The sequence below is a fragment of the Dermochelys coriacea genome, chromosome 2 (assembly GCF_009764565.3).
Source record: "Dermochelys coriacea isolate rDerCor1 chromosome 2, rDerCor1.pri.v4, whole genome shotgun sequence".
NCBI classification, from domain to species: domain Eukaryota; kingdom Metazoa; phylum Chordata; order Testudines; family Dermochelyidae; genus Dermochelys; species Dermochelys coriacea.
In genome coordinates this window covers 1105931-1125384 of record NC_050069.1, presented here as the reverse complement: position 1 = coordinate 1125384, position 19454 = coordinate 1105931, and the positions used below count along the sequence as shown (strand labels likewise).

Sequence of the window (19454 nt, the reverse complement as noted above, 5' to 3'; positions counted from 1 at the left end):
ACGGGAGGGGTGTCCCCACAGCTGGAATGGGGGGCCGAGGTGTCCTCCTCACCTGGAAGGAGTGCGGTTTAGCCTGTAGCAGGCACAGCCAGTCGGTTCCCTGGCCAGCCCGGGGATCAGCTCGTCCCCAGCCCTGTGGGCGGTTGCCGGCTCTACCGGCTGGCCCGACGCATCTCTAACCATGGCTCCTCTCCCCCAGGAGCGGCTGGCGGAGGGGCTGACTCTCAGCACCGAGTTCCACAGCACGGCGCAGGAGCTGCTGCGGTGGCTTGGGCAGACGGAGGAGAGCCTGAGTGCCCCGGAGCCGCCCAGCTTCCTGCTGGAGACGGTCCTCAGGCAGGTCCAGGAGCACAAGGTGAGTGTGGCTGGCCCAGCAGCTTTCCCTGTGCCTGGCGCCTGGGCGCCGTGCTGGCAGGGCTGTGACCCAAAGCCCCAGACAGACCCCACCTGCTTCTGCTCAGGGCCCTGGCAGGCCTTGCTGCCGTGGAATCCCCGCCACGGGCGCCTGTCCCCTAAAGGGCCCCGCATCCTCACTGACCCGGGGGCTCACAAGGCCCAGCCCAGGTCGCAGGGCCCCCTGGAGCAGCCTGGCTGGTCTGGTGCGTGGCTGCAAGGACCTGATCTCACCCGGCGGTGCCCAGTGTGAGCTTCCACAGCCTGCAGCCAGGGCCAGACAGGAACAGGCCTGGCTCCAAGCATGGCCTCTTCTGTCCCAGAACATGGCCCGAGGGGCCCCGCCAGGCACTGCGTCCGTGCCAGGCTCTGCTGGGAACAGTGCTCTGGTGCAGTACCCCAGGGGCACGGGAGACCAGGGCACTGGGGCGGGCAGGGGGGCTCCCCGGGGAGATGCTGGCAGTACGGGGGTGGGTGCCTGACAAAGTGGCCGCAATACCACGTCCCCAGTGTCGATATGTGGCATTGCAAGAGCTGTGCCCTGGCCCTCCAGCCAAAACTGGTAACAGAGCCCAGCCCTTTATGGGGCTCAAAAGCCACAGAACACAGCAAGACAACTGACTCCTCAGCTCACCTGGAGCCTTCTCCTTTGCCAGCTCGTCCCGCTTCAGGCTGTCCCAGCCAGTCCCCAGGTCCTGGGCCCTGTCCCACCCTCCCTCTATCCAGGGCTCAGGCTGGCAGCAGGCCCTGATCAGCCTGGCTCCAGGCAGGCTCCCAGCTCTGGGCTCAGCCTCCCAGGTGCGAGGGAACCCAGCTCCCTTTCACCTGGGTCTCCATGCTGGCCCCTCCCGGAGCAGCCCTTGGAGACCCAGCCCCCAGCTTCAGCCTAACCCCCACCCCTCCGAGGTTAATTGGTCACTTTCGCCCTTTTGTCACCACACCCCATCGCAGCGTCTTCGCTCCCCGCAGCAGTGGGGGGGGATCCCCCTGCTCCCAGCACCACGGCCCTTTTGGTGCCTGGAGCCTGCTCAGAAAGCCCCCCGCCGAACCGGGCCGCTGCCCCTTGGCCGCAGGCGGCCTCCCCCAGGGCCTGCTGCGCCAGCCCCGGCTAGCTCTGGCTCGCTTGGCAGGCGCTGCTGAAGGAGGTGACCGCCCGTGGGGAGCAGCTGTCCAGCCTGGAGGCGGTGGCCTCTCGCCTGAAGGACGTGAGCAGGAAGCAGGACAGTGCTGTGATCCAGAATCTGGTGCTGACGGCCAAGGAGCGGGTGGCCAAGGTGCTGCAGCGCACTGGTGAGCGGGGTGCTGCGCTGGAGGACGCTCGCAAGCGTGCCAAGCAGGTACCATGCGGGGCGCCCCGAGGGTGTGGCGGGGAGTGGGTCCTGTCGCCAGGTGGGGCCGGTCTCCGGCTTTCCCGCTGACGCACCCTCTCGCTCGTTTTCAGTTCAGTGAGTCCCGGCAGCTGCTCCTGGACTGGATGGATGAGGTGGAGCCGACTCTCGAGATCCCCAGCGACGCTGCCATGAGCCAGGAGGAGATCAAGTGCCAGCTGGCTGAGCACAAGGTGCGGTACCATGGCTCCCGTCCCCCAGCTCCCTGGGACATGTGTTCTGGCCCAGGCTGTCACACCAGCACACGGCGGCTTGCAGATTCTCCGGACTCTGAGATGCCCCCAAGGGTGGTGCTCCCTAGGGCTCTCCTGGGGGTGCCCCGGGCTTTCCCTGTGCCGAGCACGAGGTCCCTATGCCCATCTCTCTGATCTCAGCAGAGCCAGGCTGCTGCGTCCCCGGGGCTGGGAGACAACAGAGGTGACTCCTGCCTCCCGATTGGGAGGAGCTAGGCCCAGGGGAGCTGTTGAGCCTTCGGCTGGATGCGGGGGTCAAGTGCCTGATCAGGAGCCTGCACTTTTGCCCTCTGCTGCCAAACTCCCGAGAACGCAGTGTGTCCACGGGCTCTGTGCGATGCCCTTTTGGGGTGCCAACCCCCAAAGGGGTCCCACTCTTCCTCCAGGGCAGGCCTCCAGGTCCCACCGCCTCCTTCCTGAGCCACTAGGCTCCAGCGCTCCTGCGTCATGCCGGGAGCTCTGCCCTGAGCCAGACCCTGGGAGAGACCTGCAGGGATGGGTGCACCAGTCAGTGTTTGCAGTGACACCCGGCCGCGGTTCCAAACAGTGCAGGGTTTATTAGTCAGCTGGGACACTGCCTGGGCCGGCCCTAGCTCAGCACAGAGAACTGAAGGCAAAAGCACCGTCCGTCTGCCGAGCCGGAGCAATCAGCCAGCCAAGCTGGAATGGCTCCATCTCTCTCTGACTCCTTGTCAATCCCTGGAGAGAGCAGCCGGCCTGCTCCGGAAGCCAGCCCCATATCCCCTGCCCATCGCATCCCCATCCTATGTTCTCCAGGCTGGGCCGCGTTCACACCCCAGCTCCTGGGTCTTTGGAGCTTGCCTTGTCTTGCTGCAGCCCTTGTTGACCTGGGCCAATTTGAACCAGTCCCTTAAGGCCCCAGAGCGTGGTGACTCCAGCTCAGGTCGCAGCGCTGGCCCAGAAACAGACTCCGGCGACAGATCCCCAGGCCAGAAGAAATCGCTGCACCCACCTCATCTGACCTCCTGCCTAACACAGGCCTCAGAGCCTCCCCAAAGAATTCCTGGGCGTTTGGACCCCCAGCTAGCCTGGATCTGACATTGTCAGTGATGGGGAATCCACCCCCAGCCTGGGGAAACTGGACCAAAGGTTAATTGCCCGTAAAAATCTACGCCTCATACCTCCCTCCTGGTACAATGCAAACTACAGAGGGAAACTGAGGCGCGTGTGGGATTCATACAAATATTACAGACAATTCCCTGCTCCCAGCCAGTACTTGCTGCAGCACACAGTGGCTGGCTCAGGCCAGAGCCGTATTTGTCAGGCAGCCTCAGGATGGCCTTAGGTTAGCACTGAGATACCCGGGTTCAGACATATTCCAGCCTGGCCAAGCCAGCGCTCCACCCGGAAAAGTTGCCCAGTTTTGGCCTCCTCCCCAGGTCCCTGTCAGTGCCAGGTGAGAGATCCTTGGTCTCCCCAAAGCCAGTTTGGATCCCTTCTTGCAGCCCCTGGCTGAGGTCACAGTTCCCGCCTGCCCTGGGAGGTGTCGGGGTTCAGCCCTCAGAGCTCCCGTTGCCTCCTGGATCCTCCACGGGGCTGGTTGGGCTCCGCTTTCTTCAATGGGGCATTGACCCAACACCTCCGGACTCCTGCTCTGCATGCCCCTGGGCATCGTCACCCTTTGGTACCACTGGGGAAATCCCTGGTCAGTCATGCCAGTCTTCTCAGCCATACCCCTACTGCAGACCCCCGCCCCCTTGGGTACGGGGGGTCCCCTGGACTAGGGGCCATCACCCCCCAACCACATGCCCTAGCCTCTCACCCATACCCCTACTGCAGAAAATTTCCACTTCTTCACATGTCGTGTCTAACATGCCCCGCGCCTCCGGGAGAAAGCCGATGGCCTGGGGCCCGTGTGCAAGGTCAGGGACTGCCTGGTGTGGGGGGGTGCCCGAATCTGCACTGACCAGCAGCTCCCCCTCTCTGTGTGACATGCTGGTAGCGTTTCACGCCATCCAGTTTCACGCCATCCCTTAGGTCGGGTGTGCTTGATGGCACTCGCAGCCTGCATGTGGGAAGGTTTATGCAGCCCGTGCCCTTTTGCCACCCCAATACCTCCTGGGGTTCAAACTGAGATCGGGTCTTCTCCCAGTGCTTCAGTCTGGAGGGCTGTGATTCGGGCTCTCTTGGTTAAAAGCCCCCAGCTTGACCTGGGCCACCCTCTGACCAGGTGTTTCTGTCCCCCGCCGCTTGGCATCGGCCCCTTTCATTGGATGCAGCTGCGTTGGGGCAGAGGGGTCAGTGTACACAGCAAAGTGCCACCCAGTAGATACGGCTGCAGCTTTCCAAGGGCCTGCCCCACCGCCAGGCATTTCTTCTCGATGGCCGCATAATTCTGCTCCCGGGGCAGCAGCTTGCTCCGGTACCCAAGGGGGTGTCTCCCCTGTAGCATCGGCTTGCATCAGCACCACGCCCAGCCCTGTGTCTGAGGCGTCGGTGACACTGAAAAGGCCTTGGCGAAGTCTGAGTTTACCAGATTTACCGGGCTCTGGATTAGAGCCTCCTTCAGTGCACAGAGAGCCCTCTGGCACTGCTCGGTCTGACCACCTCATCTGGCTTCCCCTTCTTACATAGCTCAGTGATGGGGGCAGCTGGGGAGTTAAAGTGGGGTACAAACCCCCGGTAGTACCCCGCCATCCCGATAAAGACCTGGACCTGTTTCTTGGTCTGGGGAATGGGCCAATCTCTGATCATCTCCACCTTGGCCGGCTCTGGGCTTGGGCAGCCACTCCACACCTTGTGGCCCAGGTACAACACCTCTGCCATTCCCACCTTACACCTTCCAGCTTTTACCATCAGTCCTGCCTCCTTGGGGCGACCCAGCCCCCTCTTCACCTGGGACACGTGTTCCTCCCAGGCCTGGCTAGAGACACAGATATCATCAATGGCCGCCAGGGCCAAGTTCTCCATCTCCCTCACTAGCTGATCCACCCGGCGCTGGGGTGTGGCCAACGCCCCCTCGAGGTCGAAAGGCAGGACCAGGAACTCAGAGAGCCCCAAAGGGGTGGTGAAGGCAGATTTCAACCTGGCATCTGGGTCCAAAGGCACCTGCCAGTTGCCCTTGGTGAGATCCATAGTAGAGAGGTAACGAGCCCCCCCAGCTTGTCTAGTATCTTACCGGCCTAGGCCTGGGGTAGGCATCGGACATGGTGATGGCATTAAGCTTCCGATAGTCCCCACAGAACCAGATCGACCCGTCTTCCTTGGGGACCCACCCCACGGGTGAGGCCCATGGGCTGTTGAACGATTGGATCACCTCTAAAGCCAGCATGTCCTTGATCTCTCTCTCCAGGCTCTTTTCCCAGTGACTCTGAACGGGGGACACCTGATGGGAGGATTGGTTCCCATCTCAGGGGAGAGATCCACCGGGGGTCTTCCTCCTTCTCCTTCCAATCCTCCCTTACCAGGTCCAGGGGTCCCCTCACTCTCCTCCCACACAGCAGCTCAAAGGGAAGAACCCGGTGGATTCCTGGGGCACGTCCCTGTACCACAGGTGGGGCAGGTGCTTGTCCCCGTTCTCCAGATGCTGATTCATAGAAGTTCTCAGCATCATCCCCAGGGTCCCATAGACTCTCTCCACCAGCCCGTGGGACGGAGGGTGACCTGCAGAGACCCAGGTGGGCCAGACTCCCCATTTCTCCCACTAGCCCCGGAGCCAGGCTGACAGGACATTGGACCCCTGGTCTGTAAGGACCTCGCTGGGGACTCCCTCTCTGCTGAAGATGGTCAGCAGCGCGTCTGCCCTGGTGTCTGCCTTGGTGGAGGACAGAGCCCCCGCCCCTGGATAGCAGGTGGCGAAATCCATCACCCCCAGGACATATTTCTTCCCCAACCGAGTTGCCTTGCTGAGGGGCTCCACTATGTCCATAGCCACCTTCTGGAAAGGTTCCTCTATGATAGGCCGGGGTCTCAAGGGAGCTTCACCCTTATCCCGGCCTTCCCCCCCCCCCCCCCGGCCGGGGTCGCAGGACCTGCCGGGCCGCTGGGCCGCGTCCCAGACTCCGGGCCGGTCACAGTTCTGCAGCAGCCGCTGCCTGGGGCCTGGATCCCCTGGTGTCCCAAGAGAGGGACATCGTGGGCCAGGTACAACAGCCGGCGGTGACACTTCTGGGGCACCCCCAGCTGCCTCCTGATCCCCCACAGTTCTACTTCCCCTGGGGGAGCCCCTTCCCGGTCCAGGAATCCCTTCTCCCACGGGGATCTGTCCCTGCAGCCTTCCCCACGGGGGTTTGCAGCCTGTGGCCAGCAAGTTCCCTCAGCTCCTCCAAGGAGGGATCCTCCTGCGGCTCGGTCTGGAATTCAGCTGCTGGGGCAGGGAGCGGGACCTGCTCCCTCTCGCGGGCTGGGCCTGGGGTCACAGCCCCGCTGAGCCCTGTCCCTGGTCGCTCCCTCCCTGTCGTGGGATCACTTCCCAGCAGCCCGTCTGAACCAGGCAAACTTGGTTGGCAGCTGTCCTGCCCTGCCTGTGGGGTCCCCCAAGTTGTCACGGAGTCCCCGGGCGATGCTCTGGACCTGCTCCCTGCGAAGCCAGGCAGGACTCTGGGGAGTCTCCTCTCTGGGAGCAGCCTGTCTGCAGGACACACAGCTCACCCGGCTCCCCCCTTCCTGGGTCTGACCTCGGAGCATCCAGCATCCTCTGCCCCTCCGTGCGCTTCCCACAGCCAGTCCGCCCAGGCGGGGTCCTGGGGAAGCCAGAGGGTCCTGCCCCCCAACTCCACAGTCAGACGGGACTCTCAGCCAGCCAGGAAAACAGAAGGTTTATTAGACGACAGGAACATGGTCTAAATCAGAGCTTGTAGGAGCAGAGAACAGGACCCCTCAGCTGGGTCCATTTTGGGGGGCAGTGAGCTAGACAACCCCGTCTGCACTTCACTCCATATCCCCAGCCAGCCCCAAACTGAAACTCTCTCCCGCCCCCCCCTCCTCTGGGCTTTGTCCCTTTCCCGGGCCAGGAGGGCACCTGATTCCTTTCTTCTCCAACCCTTTAGATCTCACCTTGCAGGGGGGAAGGGCCAGGCCATCAGGTGCCAGGAAACAGGGTGTCGGCCATTCTCTGTGTCCAGACCCCTGCCCACACCTGCCCTCTAGGGCTCTGCAACGATCATACACCCTTATCCCACCCCCTAGATACTTAAGAACTGCATAGGGGAAACTGAGGCACCCCCACACTATTCAGAGGAAACATTCAGAACAGTCCCACTTCGTCACAGGTCCCCCACTCAGCTGGGGTCTCAGCTCCCCCCTGGCTCAGCGCTGCCCTTGCTGTCCCAAAGGGGGATGGCAGTGAGCTTTCTGCTCTCCTTACAGCATCAGAGCCAGCATGAGCCCCCTCTCCCATGTGCGGGGGGGCAGGAAACATCTCTTTGTCCCACCCAGCCCCAGAGGTCTGGTTACAGGCAGGCAGGTATCCTGAGCCTAGCAGCTCCTCCCTACTGCCAGCCAGGTCAGCTGCATTTTCACTGACCATTTTCCTCTCCGCCGATTGGTTCCCTGTATTCAAATTCAAACCCTCGGCCATTACAGGAGCCAGGCCTGGATCCTGTCCCAAAGAGACAAAGTCACCCCCCAACAGGGTCCCACAGCTGGTATCCTGGAGAACCCCAACGACCAGCCACCCCCACCCCTCCTGTGTCTGCACAGGGATCTGGGCCATAGGCAGGGTGAGGGGCTTCATCCCTGGGACCCTCACACAGCCCACACAGCCCCTCAGCATCTGGTGGGGCTGCACCACCCGGGGCCTGACAACAGTTCTCTGTGTCCCAGGATCTCACCACCGCAGAATGTCTCCCCATTGACCATCACCTTTCGCTCCCACTTGGGGTCTGAGGGGCCTGAGCCCAGGAAACTCCACACAGACATATAGGTTGAGACCAGGAGTGGGAGCCTGTCCCCCTCCCCACCCATCTGGCTGACGGAGTCTATGGCCTTGGGAACCAGCAAGGGAGCTCGACACCGGGGCTTTTCCGCAGGGTTCTCCGGTTCAAATCACCAGCCTGCTCAAAGGCAGTGAGGTGGCATCCACATCCCCCCCCCCTTAACCAGGGGCAACAATTTAGTATGGAGGTTCCCTGCGAAACTGGCATCACAGGGTCTGTCCCCGCTCATCCTTGGGAAGTCCCCTCTGCCTCTCCGCTCCACCATCGCCAGCTCATGCTGCTGCTGCTTCTTCTGCAGCTTTCTTGGGCTCTCGCTGTCTCACAGTCCCCTCGCTCCTTCGCACTCTGCTCCAATCCCATCCATCTCCAATCCCCTGATGGGGACTCTGATTGTGAAGACCCCCTTTGGTCGGGGACAGGAGTCTTGGGGATGCCTGGCTACCGCTCCAGCTGCTCCCAGATCCTGCTGTAGCCCCATCTGGGTCAGGAATCTGCTCCTTAGAGCGGTCATCCTCCTCCAGCTGCACGATGAACTGTGCTTTGGTGAACTTTCCAATGCGCAACCCTCTCTTTTTGCACAGGGTTACAATGTCCTTCTTAAGGAGATGGTGACAGGCCCTCACTCCGCTGTCCCCAAGTTGCTGTGGACTCACAGGCCTGTTTGCTCTCAGCTCCCCACGGTTTCCAGGGAGAACCCCTATGTGCCAGCCCTTCTCGAGGTCACCACCTCGCTGCCAGGGCTGAGCCGCAGGCTCCTCCGCCCCTGAGACTGCTCACAGCAGTCCCCAGGGGGGTCCCCATTACTGCACAGTCCTTCTCGCTGGTCACACATGCCCAGGGTTAAGCATAGCTCCTTCGCCCCCCGAAACTGCTTCTCTCTGAGCCTTCAGCATGCCTGGTCCTCGTTAATTCCGCTTCATTTTACTGCTCCCCAGTCACTTACTGCAAGAAGCACCATTCACGGGGTGCAGTAAATTCCACCTTTGCCACCAACCGTTTCAGAGTCCCCGGGCGATGCTCTGGAGCTGCTCCCTACGAAGCCAGGCAGGACTCTGGGGAGTCTCCTCTCTGGGCGCAGCCTGTCCCCAGGACACACAGCTCCCCCGGCTCCCCCCTTCCTGGGTCTGACCTCGGAGCATTCGGCATCCTCTGCCCCTCCGTGCGCTTCCCACAGCGAGTCCGCCCAGGAGGGGTCCTGGGGAAGCCAGAGGGTCCTGCCCCCCAACTCCGCAGTCAGACGTGACTCTCAGCCAGCCAGTAAAACAGAAGGTTTATTAGACGACAGGAACATGGTCTAACACAGAGCTTGTAGGTGCAGAGAACAGGACCCCTCCGCTGGGTCCATTTTGGGGGGCAGGGAGGCCAGAGCCCCATCTGGGCCTCCCTCCATTTCCCCAGCCAGCTCCAAACTGAAACTCTCCAGCCCCTCCTCTGGCCTTTGTCTCCTTCTGGGGCCAGGAGGCCACCTGATCTCTCTGTTCTCCAACCCCTTCAGCTGTCACCTTTGCAGAGGAGGGGCCCAGGCCATCAGTTGCCAGGAGTCAGGGTGTCGGCCATTCTCTGTGCCAACACCATCCCACTGGCCCTCTCGGGCTCTGCAACAATCACACCCCCTGATCCCCCTACCTACATACTTAAGAACTGCATAGGGGAAACTGAGGCACCCCCACAATATTCAGAGAAAACATTAAAAACATTCCCACTTTGTCGCAGACCCCATCTCCCTGGGGCTGACCCACCCTCTCCTCCCCCCGCCTGACTCCTACCCATCCCTCCTGAGCTGATCTGCCTGCTCCCCAGCCCCATCTCCCCAGGGGCCAACTCACCAGGCCTAGTCGCTCGCCCCTGCCCCTTTCCCCCGGACTAACCTGCCCTCTCCGGCGCTGCAGGAGTTCCAGAAGCTGCTGCGGTCCAAGCGCCCCGTGTACGAGGCCACGCTGCACAGCGGGCGCTTGCTGCGGGAGAAGGCCCAGCTGGCCGAGGACGTGCAGCCGCTGGAGGAGCTGCTGGGGGAGCTGAAGGAGCGCTGGGACGACGTGGGTGGCCGGGCTGTAGAGAGGTGAGGCTGGCGTTCTTCCCTCGTCCTGCTGGCACTGGTCTTTGCTGGGCCAGGGCCCAGGGGTGCTGGGTCCCTGTGCAGGGCCTGAGACCCTGCCACCCCCCACCCCTGCTGGTGCTTGTGGTACCATCTTCTCCTGGCCCCCCACCGCCTCCTGCCCTTGGGATCTGTTGGATGAATGTCAAGGGTCGAAAGAGTTAGAGTTGTACAGTCTCCAGCGTGCAGCTTGAGGCAGGTGATGCAGAGGTTCGGGGTTCTGGTCTGCAGCGACCGGGGGCTCACGGCTCCTTGGCAGACACCCCAGAGGGGAAGTTCATTGAGCACAGGAACTGAAAACCAGCCTTTACATTTGTGCAGAAGAAACGGAATCAAACCCTGCAAGTCGCCCTCGAACTAGCAGGGCCACTTATCCCCACAGCAACCTCGCTGTGCTGCCACGGGGAGCTAATTTACGCCGTCCTGGTGCGCCCGTCTCCTGTGTCTCACGGCCAGCCAGACTGGCACAAGCTGCAGGCGAGGGAGGCTAGAAAGGGGAGAATCCGGCTTTTGTTGATGTCTGTGGAACACGGGATGGCTGGTCAGCCATGGGTGGCCCACAGAGCCTGGTGCTTGGACCCTGGTTCCCACCAGTCAGAACTGTCGTTTGGCTGGGTCTTTTCTGCCTAGCCAGGGTGGGCTGGAGGGCAGGTCATCGCATGGTGCCGAGGCAGTGCCGTGGCTTTCAGGGGCTGGTGAGCAGCTGAGAGGGGGAGATGGGATAGGAGGGGGTGGGTGGGGAGCAGAAAGTAACCTGAGAGGAAGGGAAAGAGCAGGAGCTCTGGTGTCTGTGGGGTGCTGGCAATTGGGTGTCCCCCAAAGGGCTGAGTGTGGACGTTCCTAGAACCAGAGCAAGGCCTGGGGCCTCCCCTGTGGATGCACACCTTTCCGGCTGCTCCGCCCGTCTGGGCTGGGCTCAGGGAGGGCGAGCGGGGCCGAGCTGGGTGCACGGGGGGACGGGAGGCAAGAGGGAGGGTACACGTGTCTCTTGTTATGAAGCACAGAAAGGGGAAAGGGAGCCGCACGGTTCAGCCCCTCGTACTTTGCCCACCAATGAGCCCTAACGCCCCCCTCCCCCTCCCAACTGACTTGGGGCCATTAAGTCCTGGCTCTGCGTCTGCTGTTGATAGCACCCTTGGATCACACCCGCGGGTCCTCTTTACATTTCACTTCACAATGGGGGACGTTTTATGGGCCCTGTTATCGCAACACACCCATCCTGCCCCCCTTGCACCATCAGTCCCCCTCTGCCCGGCAAAGTCTCCCATTCCCTGGGCCAGGCACCATCCCCTACCCCCTTCCCCACACCTGTCCCAACCCTTGGCCCTGCAGCCCCTCAGCGCCTGCCCCTCCTGTCCACACGGCTCTGGGCAGAGGCTTGGGGTGTGTGTACGGCCCTGTACCCCACCTCCCTGTGCAAGCTGCTAGTAAGCTGCCAGGTCAGATCCATGGGGCAGCGCTGCATCCTCCCCTCCGCCCCCCACTGCCAGGTCAGATCCACGGGGCAGCGCTGCATCCTCCCCTCCGCCCCCCACTGCCAGGTCAGATCCACGGGGCAGCGCTGCATCCTCCCCCCGCCCCCCACTGCCAGGTCAGATCCACGGGGCAGCGCTGCATCCTCCCCCCACCCCCGCCCTGCCAGGTCAGATCCACGGGGCAGCGCTGCATCCTCCCCCCACCCCCGCCCTGACAGGTCAGATCCACGGGGCAGCGCTGCATCCTCCCCCCCGCCCCCCACTGCCAGGTCAGATCCACGGGGCAGCGCTGCATCCTCCCCTCCGCCCCCCACTGCCAGGTCAGATCCACGGGGCAGCGCTGCATCCTCCCCCCGCCCCCCACTGCCAGGTCAGATCCACGGGGCAGCGCTGCATCCTTCCCCCACCCCCGCCCCCCACTGCCAGGTCAGATCCACAGGGCAGCACTGCATCCTCCCCCCGCCCCCACCCTGCCAGGTCAGATCCACGGGGCAGCGCTGCATCCTCCCCCCGCCCCTGCCCTGCCAGGTCAGATCCATGGGGCTGCACTGCATCCTCCCCCCGCCCCCACCCTGCCAGGTCAGATCCACGGGGCAGCGCTGCATCCTCCCCCCGCCCCTGCCCTGCCAGGTCAGATCCATGGGGCTGCACTGCATCCTCCCCCCGCCCCCACCCTGCCAGGTCAGATCCACGGGGCAGCGCTGCATCCTCCCCCCACCCCCCACTGCCAGGGTAGCACCACATTTCTTCCCCCTCTTCATGAACACAGTTACTGCACACACTAATACAGCCCTGCAAGCAATTGTCATAGCCTGTGGTTGAGACCCGTGCTTAATTTGTGCCAGTTCAGAGCCCCGGCCCCTCCAGGCCTGGCGGTTCAGAGCCTGGCACCTCCGGGCCTGGCGGTTCAGAGTCCCAGGCCCTCTGTGCCTGGCGGTTCAGAGCCCTGGCTCCTCTCTCCTTACAAATGAAGCCATGTCAGGGACTCAGCTATCCCGCCCAGGAGCAGTGCAAATCTTCAAGCTCAGGTGCAGTATTTATCGTCCATTCTTTAGTATCCAACACGCCGACAATCCCCCTCCTGGTCTTTCCGGCCCGTTTTAGAGCGTGGGTCCTGGCATTGGAATGGATTGCTGCGGAAAGGACAAGACTGTAACATCAGAAGCCAGAGCTCACATCTCCGGCTGGTTGGCTTGGAGGAACGAAGGAGGGAGTAGGGCCTGTGTACAGCACAGGGGTTCTCAAACTTCTTTAGGAAGCCCCCCAAACATGATATAAAATGTCTGTGGCCCACCTGTGCCACAACAACTGTTTTTCAGTAGATTAAAAGCCAGGGCCGGCGTTAGGGGGTAGCAAGCAGGGCAATTGCCCAGGACCCCATGTCATAGGGGGCCCCACGAAACTAAGTTTCTCGGGCTTCAGCTTCAGCCCCAGGCAGCAGGGCTCAGGCTTCAGCTTTCTGCCCTGGGCCCCAGTGAGTCTAACATCGGCCCTGCTCTCTGGTTTATTTTGGCGGACCCCCTGAAACCTGCTCATGGTCCCCCAAGGGGCCCCAGACCCCTGATTGAGAACCGCTGGCACAGCCTACGTTAGAACCTAAACTCCGGTGCCATGTGCTCTCGCTGCAGAATGTGCGCTCATCGAGGTAATCTGCCCTGGTTCCTGTTAAAGACCAGAGAGAGGAATACCGCCTTGGGAATGACTGATCACTTCTTCTTCCCTTACCTCTGTGACAAGGTGGAGGCCTTTCCACTTGGCGAGTCTGAGCATTGGTTGTGCTGGAGATGCTGCACCTTCTTTGGTTCCATTGACGCCTCTTTGTCCCTTGAGCCTGGACAAAGGGAGAGGCTGTCCGCAGGGTTGGGCAGACCCCGGGTTCTGAACTGTTGATGGCAGGCAGATGTGGTTGTGAGTACATTATATATTGCTGAGTGGTTCAGATTAGCCAAGTGTGCTGATTTTGAGAAATGCTGTTCAAGTGAAAAGTTGACCTGAAAAGTTGCAAGTACCTGGAATCATAGAATCATAGAATATCAGGGTTGGAAGGGACCCCAGAAGGTCATCTAGTCCAACCCCCTGCTCAAAGCAGGACCAAGTCCCAGTTAAATCATCCCAGCCAGGGCTTTGTCAAGCCTGACCTTAAAAACCTCTAAGGAAGGAGATTCTACCACCTCCCTAGGTAACGCATTCCAGTGTTTCACCACCCTCTTAGTGAAAAAGTTTTTCCTAATATCCAATCTAAACCTCCCCCATTGCAACTTGAGACCATTACTCCTCGTTCTGTCATCTGCTACCATTGAGAACAGTCTAGAGCCATCATCTTTGAAACCCCCTTTCAGGTAGTTGAAAGCAGCTATCAAATCCCCCCTCATTCTTCTCTTCTGCAGACTAAACAATCCCAGCTCCCTCAGCCTCTCCTCATAAGTCATGTGCTCTAGACCCCTAATCATTTTCGTTGCCCTTCGTTGTACTCTTTCCAATTTATCCACATCCTTCCTGTAGTGTGGGGCCCAAAACTGGACACAGTACTCCAGATGAGGCCTCACCAGTGTCGAATAGAGGGGAACGATCACGTCCCTCGATCTGCTCGCTATGCCCCTACTTATACATCCCAAAATGCCATTGGCCTTCTTGGCAACAAGGGCACACTGCTGACTCATATCCAGCTTCTCGTCCACTGTCACCCCTAGGTCCTTTTCCGCAGAACTGCTGCCGAGCCATTCGGTCCCTAGTCTGTAGCGGTGCATTGGATTCTTCCATCCTAAGTGCAGGACCCTGCACTTATCCTTATTGAACCTCATTAGATTTCTTTTGGCCCAATCCTCCAATTTGTCTAGGTCCTTCTGTATCCTATCCCTCCCCTCCAGCGTATCTACCACTCCTCCCAGTTTAGTATCATCCGCAAATTTGCTGAGAGTGCAATCCACACCATCCTCCAGATCATTTATGAAGATATTGAACAAAACGGGCCCCAGGACCGACCCCTGGGGCACTCCACTTGACACCGGCTGCCAACTAGACATGGAGCCATTGATCACTACCCGTTGAGCCCGACAATCTAGCCAGCTTTCTACCCACCTTATAGTGCATTCATCCAGCCCATACTTCCTTAACTTGCTGACAAGAATGCTGTGGGAGACCGTGTCAAAAGCTTTGCTAAAGTCAAGAAACAATACATCCACTGCTTTCCCTTCATCCACAGAACCAGTAATCTCATCATAAAAGGCGATTAGATTAGTCAGGCATGACCTTCCCTTGGTGAATCCATGCTGACTGTTCCTGATCACTTTCCTCTCCTCTAAGTGCTTCAGGATTGATTCTTTGAGGACCTGCTCCATGATTTTTCCAGGGACTGAGGTGAGGCTGACCGGCCTGTAGTTCCCAGGATCCTCCTTCTTCCCTTTTTTAAAGATGGGCACTACATTAGCCTTTTTCCAGTCATCCGGGACTTCCCCCGTTCGCCACGAGTTTTCAAAGATAATGGCCAAGGGCTCTGCAATCACAGCCGCCAATTCCCTCAGCACTCTCGGATGCAATTCGTCCGGCCCCATGGACTTGTGCACGTCCAGCTTTTCTAAATAGTCCCTAACCACCTCTATCTCAACAGAGGGCTGGCCATCTCTTCCCCATTTTGTGTTGCCCAGCACAGCAGTCTGGGAGCTGACCTTGTTAGTGAAAACAGAAGCAAAAAAAGCATTGAGTACATTAGCTTTTTCCACATCCTCTGTCACTAGCTTGCCTCCCTCATTCAGTAAGGGGCCCACACTTTCCTTGGCTTTCTTCTTGTTGCCAACATACCTGAAGAAACCCTTCTTGTTACTCTTGACATCTCTTGCTAGCTGCAGCTCCAGGTGCGATTTGGCCCTCCTGATATCTTTCCTACATGCCCGAGCAATATTTTTATACTCTTCCCTGGTCATATGTCCAACCTTCCACTTCTTGTAAGCTTCTTTTTTATGTTTAAGATCCGCTAGGATTTCACCATTAAGCCAAGCTGGTCGCCTGCCATATTTACTATTCTTTCGACTCATCGGGATGGTTTGTCCCTGTAACCTCAACAGGGATTCCTTGAAATACAGCCAGCACTCCTGGACTCCCTTCCCTTTCATGTTAGTCCCCCAGGGGATCCTGGCCATCTGTTCCCTGAGGGAGTCAAAGTCTGCTTTCCTGAAGTCCAGGGTCCGTATCCTGCTGCTTACCTTTCTTCCCTGCGTCAGGATCCTGAACTCAACCAACTCATGGTCACTGCCTCCCAGATTCCCATCCACTTTTGCTTCCCCCACTAATTCTACCCGGTTTGTGAGCAGCAGGTCAAGAAAAGCGCTCCCCCTAGTTGGCTCCCCTAGCACTTGCACCAGGAAATTGTCCCCTACGCTTTCCAAAAACTTCCTGGATTGTCTATGCACCGCTGTATTGCTCTCCCAGCAGATATCAGGAAAATTAAAGTCACCCATGAGAATCAGGGCATGCGATCTAGTAGCTTCCGTGAGTTGCCGGAAGAAAGCCTCATCCACCTCATCCCCCTGGTCCGGTGGTCTATAGCAGACTCCCACCATGACATCACTCTTGTTGCACACACTTCTAAACTTAATCCAGAGACACTCAGGTTTTTCCACAGTTTCGTACCGGAGCTCTGAGCAGTCATACTGCTCCCTTACATACAGTGCTACTCCCCCACCTTTTCTGCCCTGCCTGTCCTTCCTGAACAGTTTATAACCATCCATGACTGTACTCCAGTCATGTGAGTTATCCCACCAAGTCTCTGTTATTCCAATCACGTCATAATTCCTTGACATCACCAGGACCTCCAGTTCTCCCTGCTTGTTTCCAAGGCTTTGTGCATTTGTATATAAGCACAAAGGATGGAGGATGAAGGGGTGATCCTTAGCAGCCAGCATGGATTTACCAAGAACAAATCAGCTTGATTTCCTTCTTTGACAGGGTAACTGGTTTGGTGGATAGGGGGCATGCGCTGGACGTAATATACCTGGACTTCAGCCAGGCTCTTGACACAGTCCCATGTGACATTCTGATCAGTAAACTGGAGAAATGCGGGCTCGGCAGAACTATCATTAAGTGGACACAGAATTGGTTAAACAACCGCAAAGAAAGAGTAACTATTAATGGGATGATGTCAGATTGGAGGTAGGTCTCAAGTGGGGTTCCACAGGGATCTGTTCTGGGTCCAGTGTTGTTTAACATCTGTATCAATGACCTGGATGTAGGAATAGAGAGCTCACTGATCTAGTTTGCAGATGACGAAGGGAGAGGGATGGGTTGCCAACACTTTGGAGGATAGAGCTAAAATTCAAATGGATCTTGATAAATTTGAGAATGGGGTTACAGACAACACAATAAGAAAAGGAGGACTTGTGGCACCTTAGAGACTAACAACAAGTCCTCCTTTTCTTTTTGCGAATACAGACTAACATGGCTGCTACTCTGAAACCAGACAACACAATGACATTCAGCAAATACAAATGGAAGGTGCTTCATTTAGGGAGGAAAAACCAAATGCACAAACACAGACTGGGGGTGTGTGACAGGTTCGGTCACAGACCCTTGAGACTGTACCTGATGTGCTGGAATTACCTCTGAGCCCGTTTTCCCTGCCAGCTTGGGACTCCAGACCCCTGCTTTGTTGAGCCAGACACGCCAACCTGCTGCAACACAGACCTAGGTCTGGTCCACGCCTCCAAAGCTACAGACTTTAACCAAAAACTGCTCAGCAGGTCACCTTTCTCCAGCACCCAGACACCCAGATCCCAATGGGATCCAAAGGCCAAATAAATCCGTTTTACTCTGTATAAAGCTTATACAGGGTAAACTCATAAATTGTCCACCCTCTCGAACACTGATAGAGAGAGATGCACAGCTGTTTGCTCCCCTAGGTATTAATCACCTTGGGTTAATTAATAAACAAAAGTGATTTTATTAAGTATAAAAAGTAGGATTTAAGTGGTTTTAAGTAATAACAGACAGAACAAAGTAAAAAGAAAAGGAGTACTTGTGGCACCTTAGAGACTAACAAATTTATTAGAGCATAAGCTTTCGTGAGCTACAGCTCTGTAGCTCACGAAAGCTTATGCTCTAATAAATTTGTTAGTCTCTAAGGTGCCACAAGTACTCCTTTTCTTTTTGCGAATACAGACTAACACGGCTGCTACTCTGAAACCTGTCATTATGCAAGGCTCAGAACAAAGTAAGTTACCAAGTAAAATAAAACAAAACACGCAAGTCTAAGCCTAATACATTTAAGAAACTGAATATAGGTCAATCTCAGCCTCAGAGATGTTCCAGTAAGCTTCTTTCACAGACTAGACTCCTTCCTAGTCTGGGCCCAATCTTTTCCCCTAGTATAGTTCGTATTAGCTCTAGCTCAGGTGGTAACTAGGGGATTTCTCATGACTGGCAGCCTCCTTTGTTCTGTTCCATCCCCTTTTATGGCTTTGGCACAAGGTGGAAATCTTTTGTCTCTCTGAGTCCCCACCCTTTCTTCTAAATAGAAAAGCACCAGATTTAAGATGGATTCCAGTACCAGGTACATGGTCACATGTCCTGTGAGACCCCAAGCCTCCATTCTTTCCAGCCTGACTCACCTGAGCACAGGAAGGCTTACAAGTAAACAGAGCTATTTACAACCAATTGTCTTAGTCAATGGGAGCCATCAAGATCCTAAGCCACCATTAATGGCCCACACTTTGCATAATTACAATAGGACCTAAGAGTTATATTTCATATTTCTAGTTTCACATACAAGAATGATACATTTATACAAATAGGATGACCACACTCAGTAGGTTATAGGCTTTGTAATGATACCTTACAAGAGACCTTTTGCATGAAACATATTCCAGTTACATCATAGTCACACTCCAAGCATATTTTCAGAAAGCATATGGAGGGCAACGTCACACAGGGGATAACTGGCTTGGCAGCAGCACTGCTGAGAAGGATCTGGGAATTGTGGTGGATCACACCCTCAACATGAGTCAGCAATGTGATGCTGTTGCAAAAGAAGCAAATGCTATTTCAGGTTGAGTTAACAGGAGGTGACCGTGCCGCTCTACTCGTCGCTGGTCAGGCCTCGGCTGCAGTGCGGTGTCCAGTTTTGGTCACCACTGTCTAGAAAGGATGTAGAAACTGGAAAGGATCCAGAGGCGAGCGACAAGGATGATCAAAGGGGTGGAATGCAGCCATAGGAGCAAAGGCTGAAGGACCTGGACTATGTTTAGTTTGGAGAAGAGGAGATTAAGGGGGAGCATGATCGGGGTCTTCAGTTACTTGAAAGGCTGCCATAAAGATGGAGAAAAGTTGTTCTCTCTGGCCCCAGAGGGCAGGACAAGAGGCGATGGGGTCAAACTCCAGCACAGCAGGTTTAGATTAAATCTCAGGATCAACTTCCTAAGTGTAAGAACAGTCGGACAATGGGACAGAGCAGGGGCCTGGGGAGGTCGTGGAAGCTCCTTCATGGGAGGTTTCAAAAGGAGGCTGGAGCCGTGTGTCCATCTTGGTTGGTTTAGAAACAACAAATCCTGCGTCGTAGCGGGCGTTAGACTCGCTGACCCTTGCGGGCCCTTCTGACCCTGTGGGTCTATGTTTCCATGAACCTAGTGTGAACTTAGGTAGTGCTGCCTGGGCTCAGAGAAGCAGGGTTCGCCTGTGGGGCCAGCCCAGGAGCGGCTGTGACACTCAGCGCATTTGCCAAACTCGTTAGGTAGATTCCTTCTTTAACATCGAACTGGCACCTCGGCAAATTCATAAAAATGCCTCCCTTTGACTCTTACCTTTTCCCCTCCCCAGGTCATGCACACGCTGCGGGGGCAGGGCCCCCACTCCACACACACATACACTGCATGGGTGGGGCCCAAATTACACACACACACACACACACACACACACACACTGCGGCGGCAGGGCCCCCACTCTACACACACTCTCCTGGCTGGGGGAAGATCCTTCCCAAGGCAGCG

General features: G+C 57.5%; 1 protein-coding gene across 1 annotated transcript in view; it reads left to right on the top strand.

The window, feature by feature from the left end:
• Positions 1-19454, top strand: part of LOC119851605 (dystonin-like) — a 101473-nt gene that overhangs the window by 51478 nt on the left and 30541 nt on the right. The window contains exons 23-26 of the mRNA XM_038391713.2: positions 200-355; positions 1524-1730; positions 1835-1954; positions 9801-9970. Of these exons, the coding sequence (XP_038247641.1) occupies positions 200-355; positions 1524-1730; positions 1835-1954; positions 9801-9970 (653 nt within the window). The remainder of the gene's footprint in view (positions 1-199; positions 356-1523; positions 1731-1834; positions 1955-9800; positions 9971-19454) is intronic.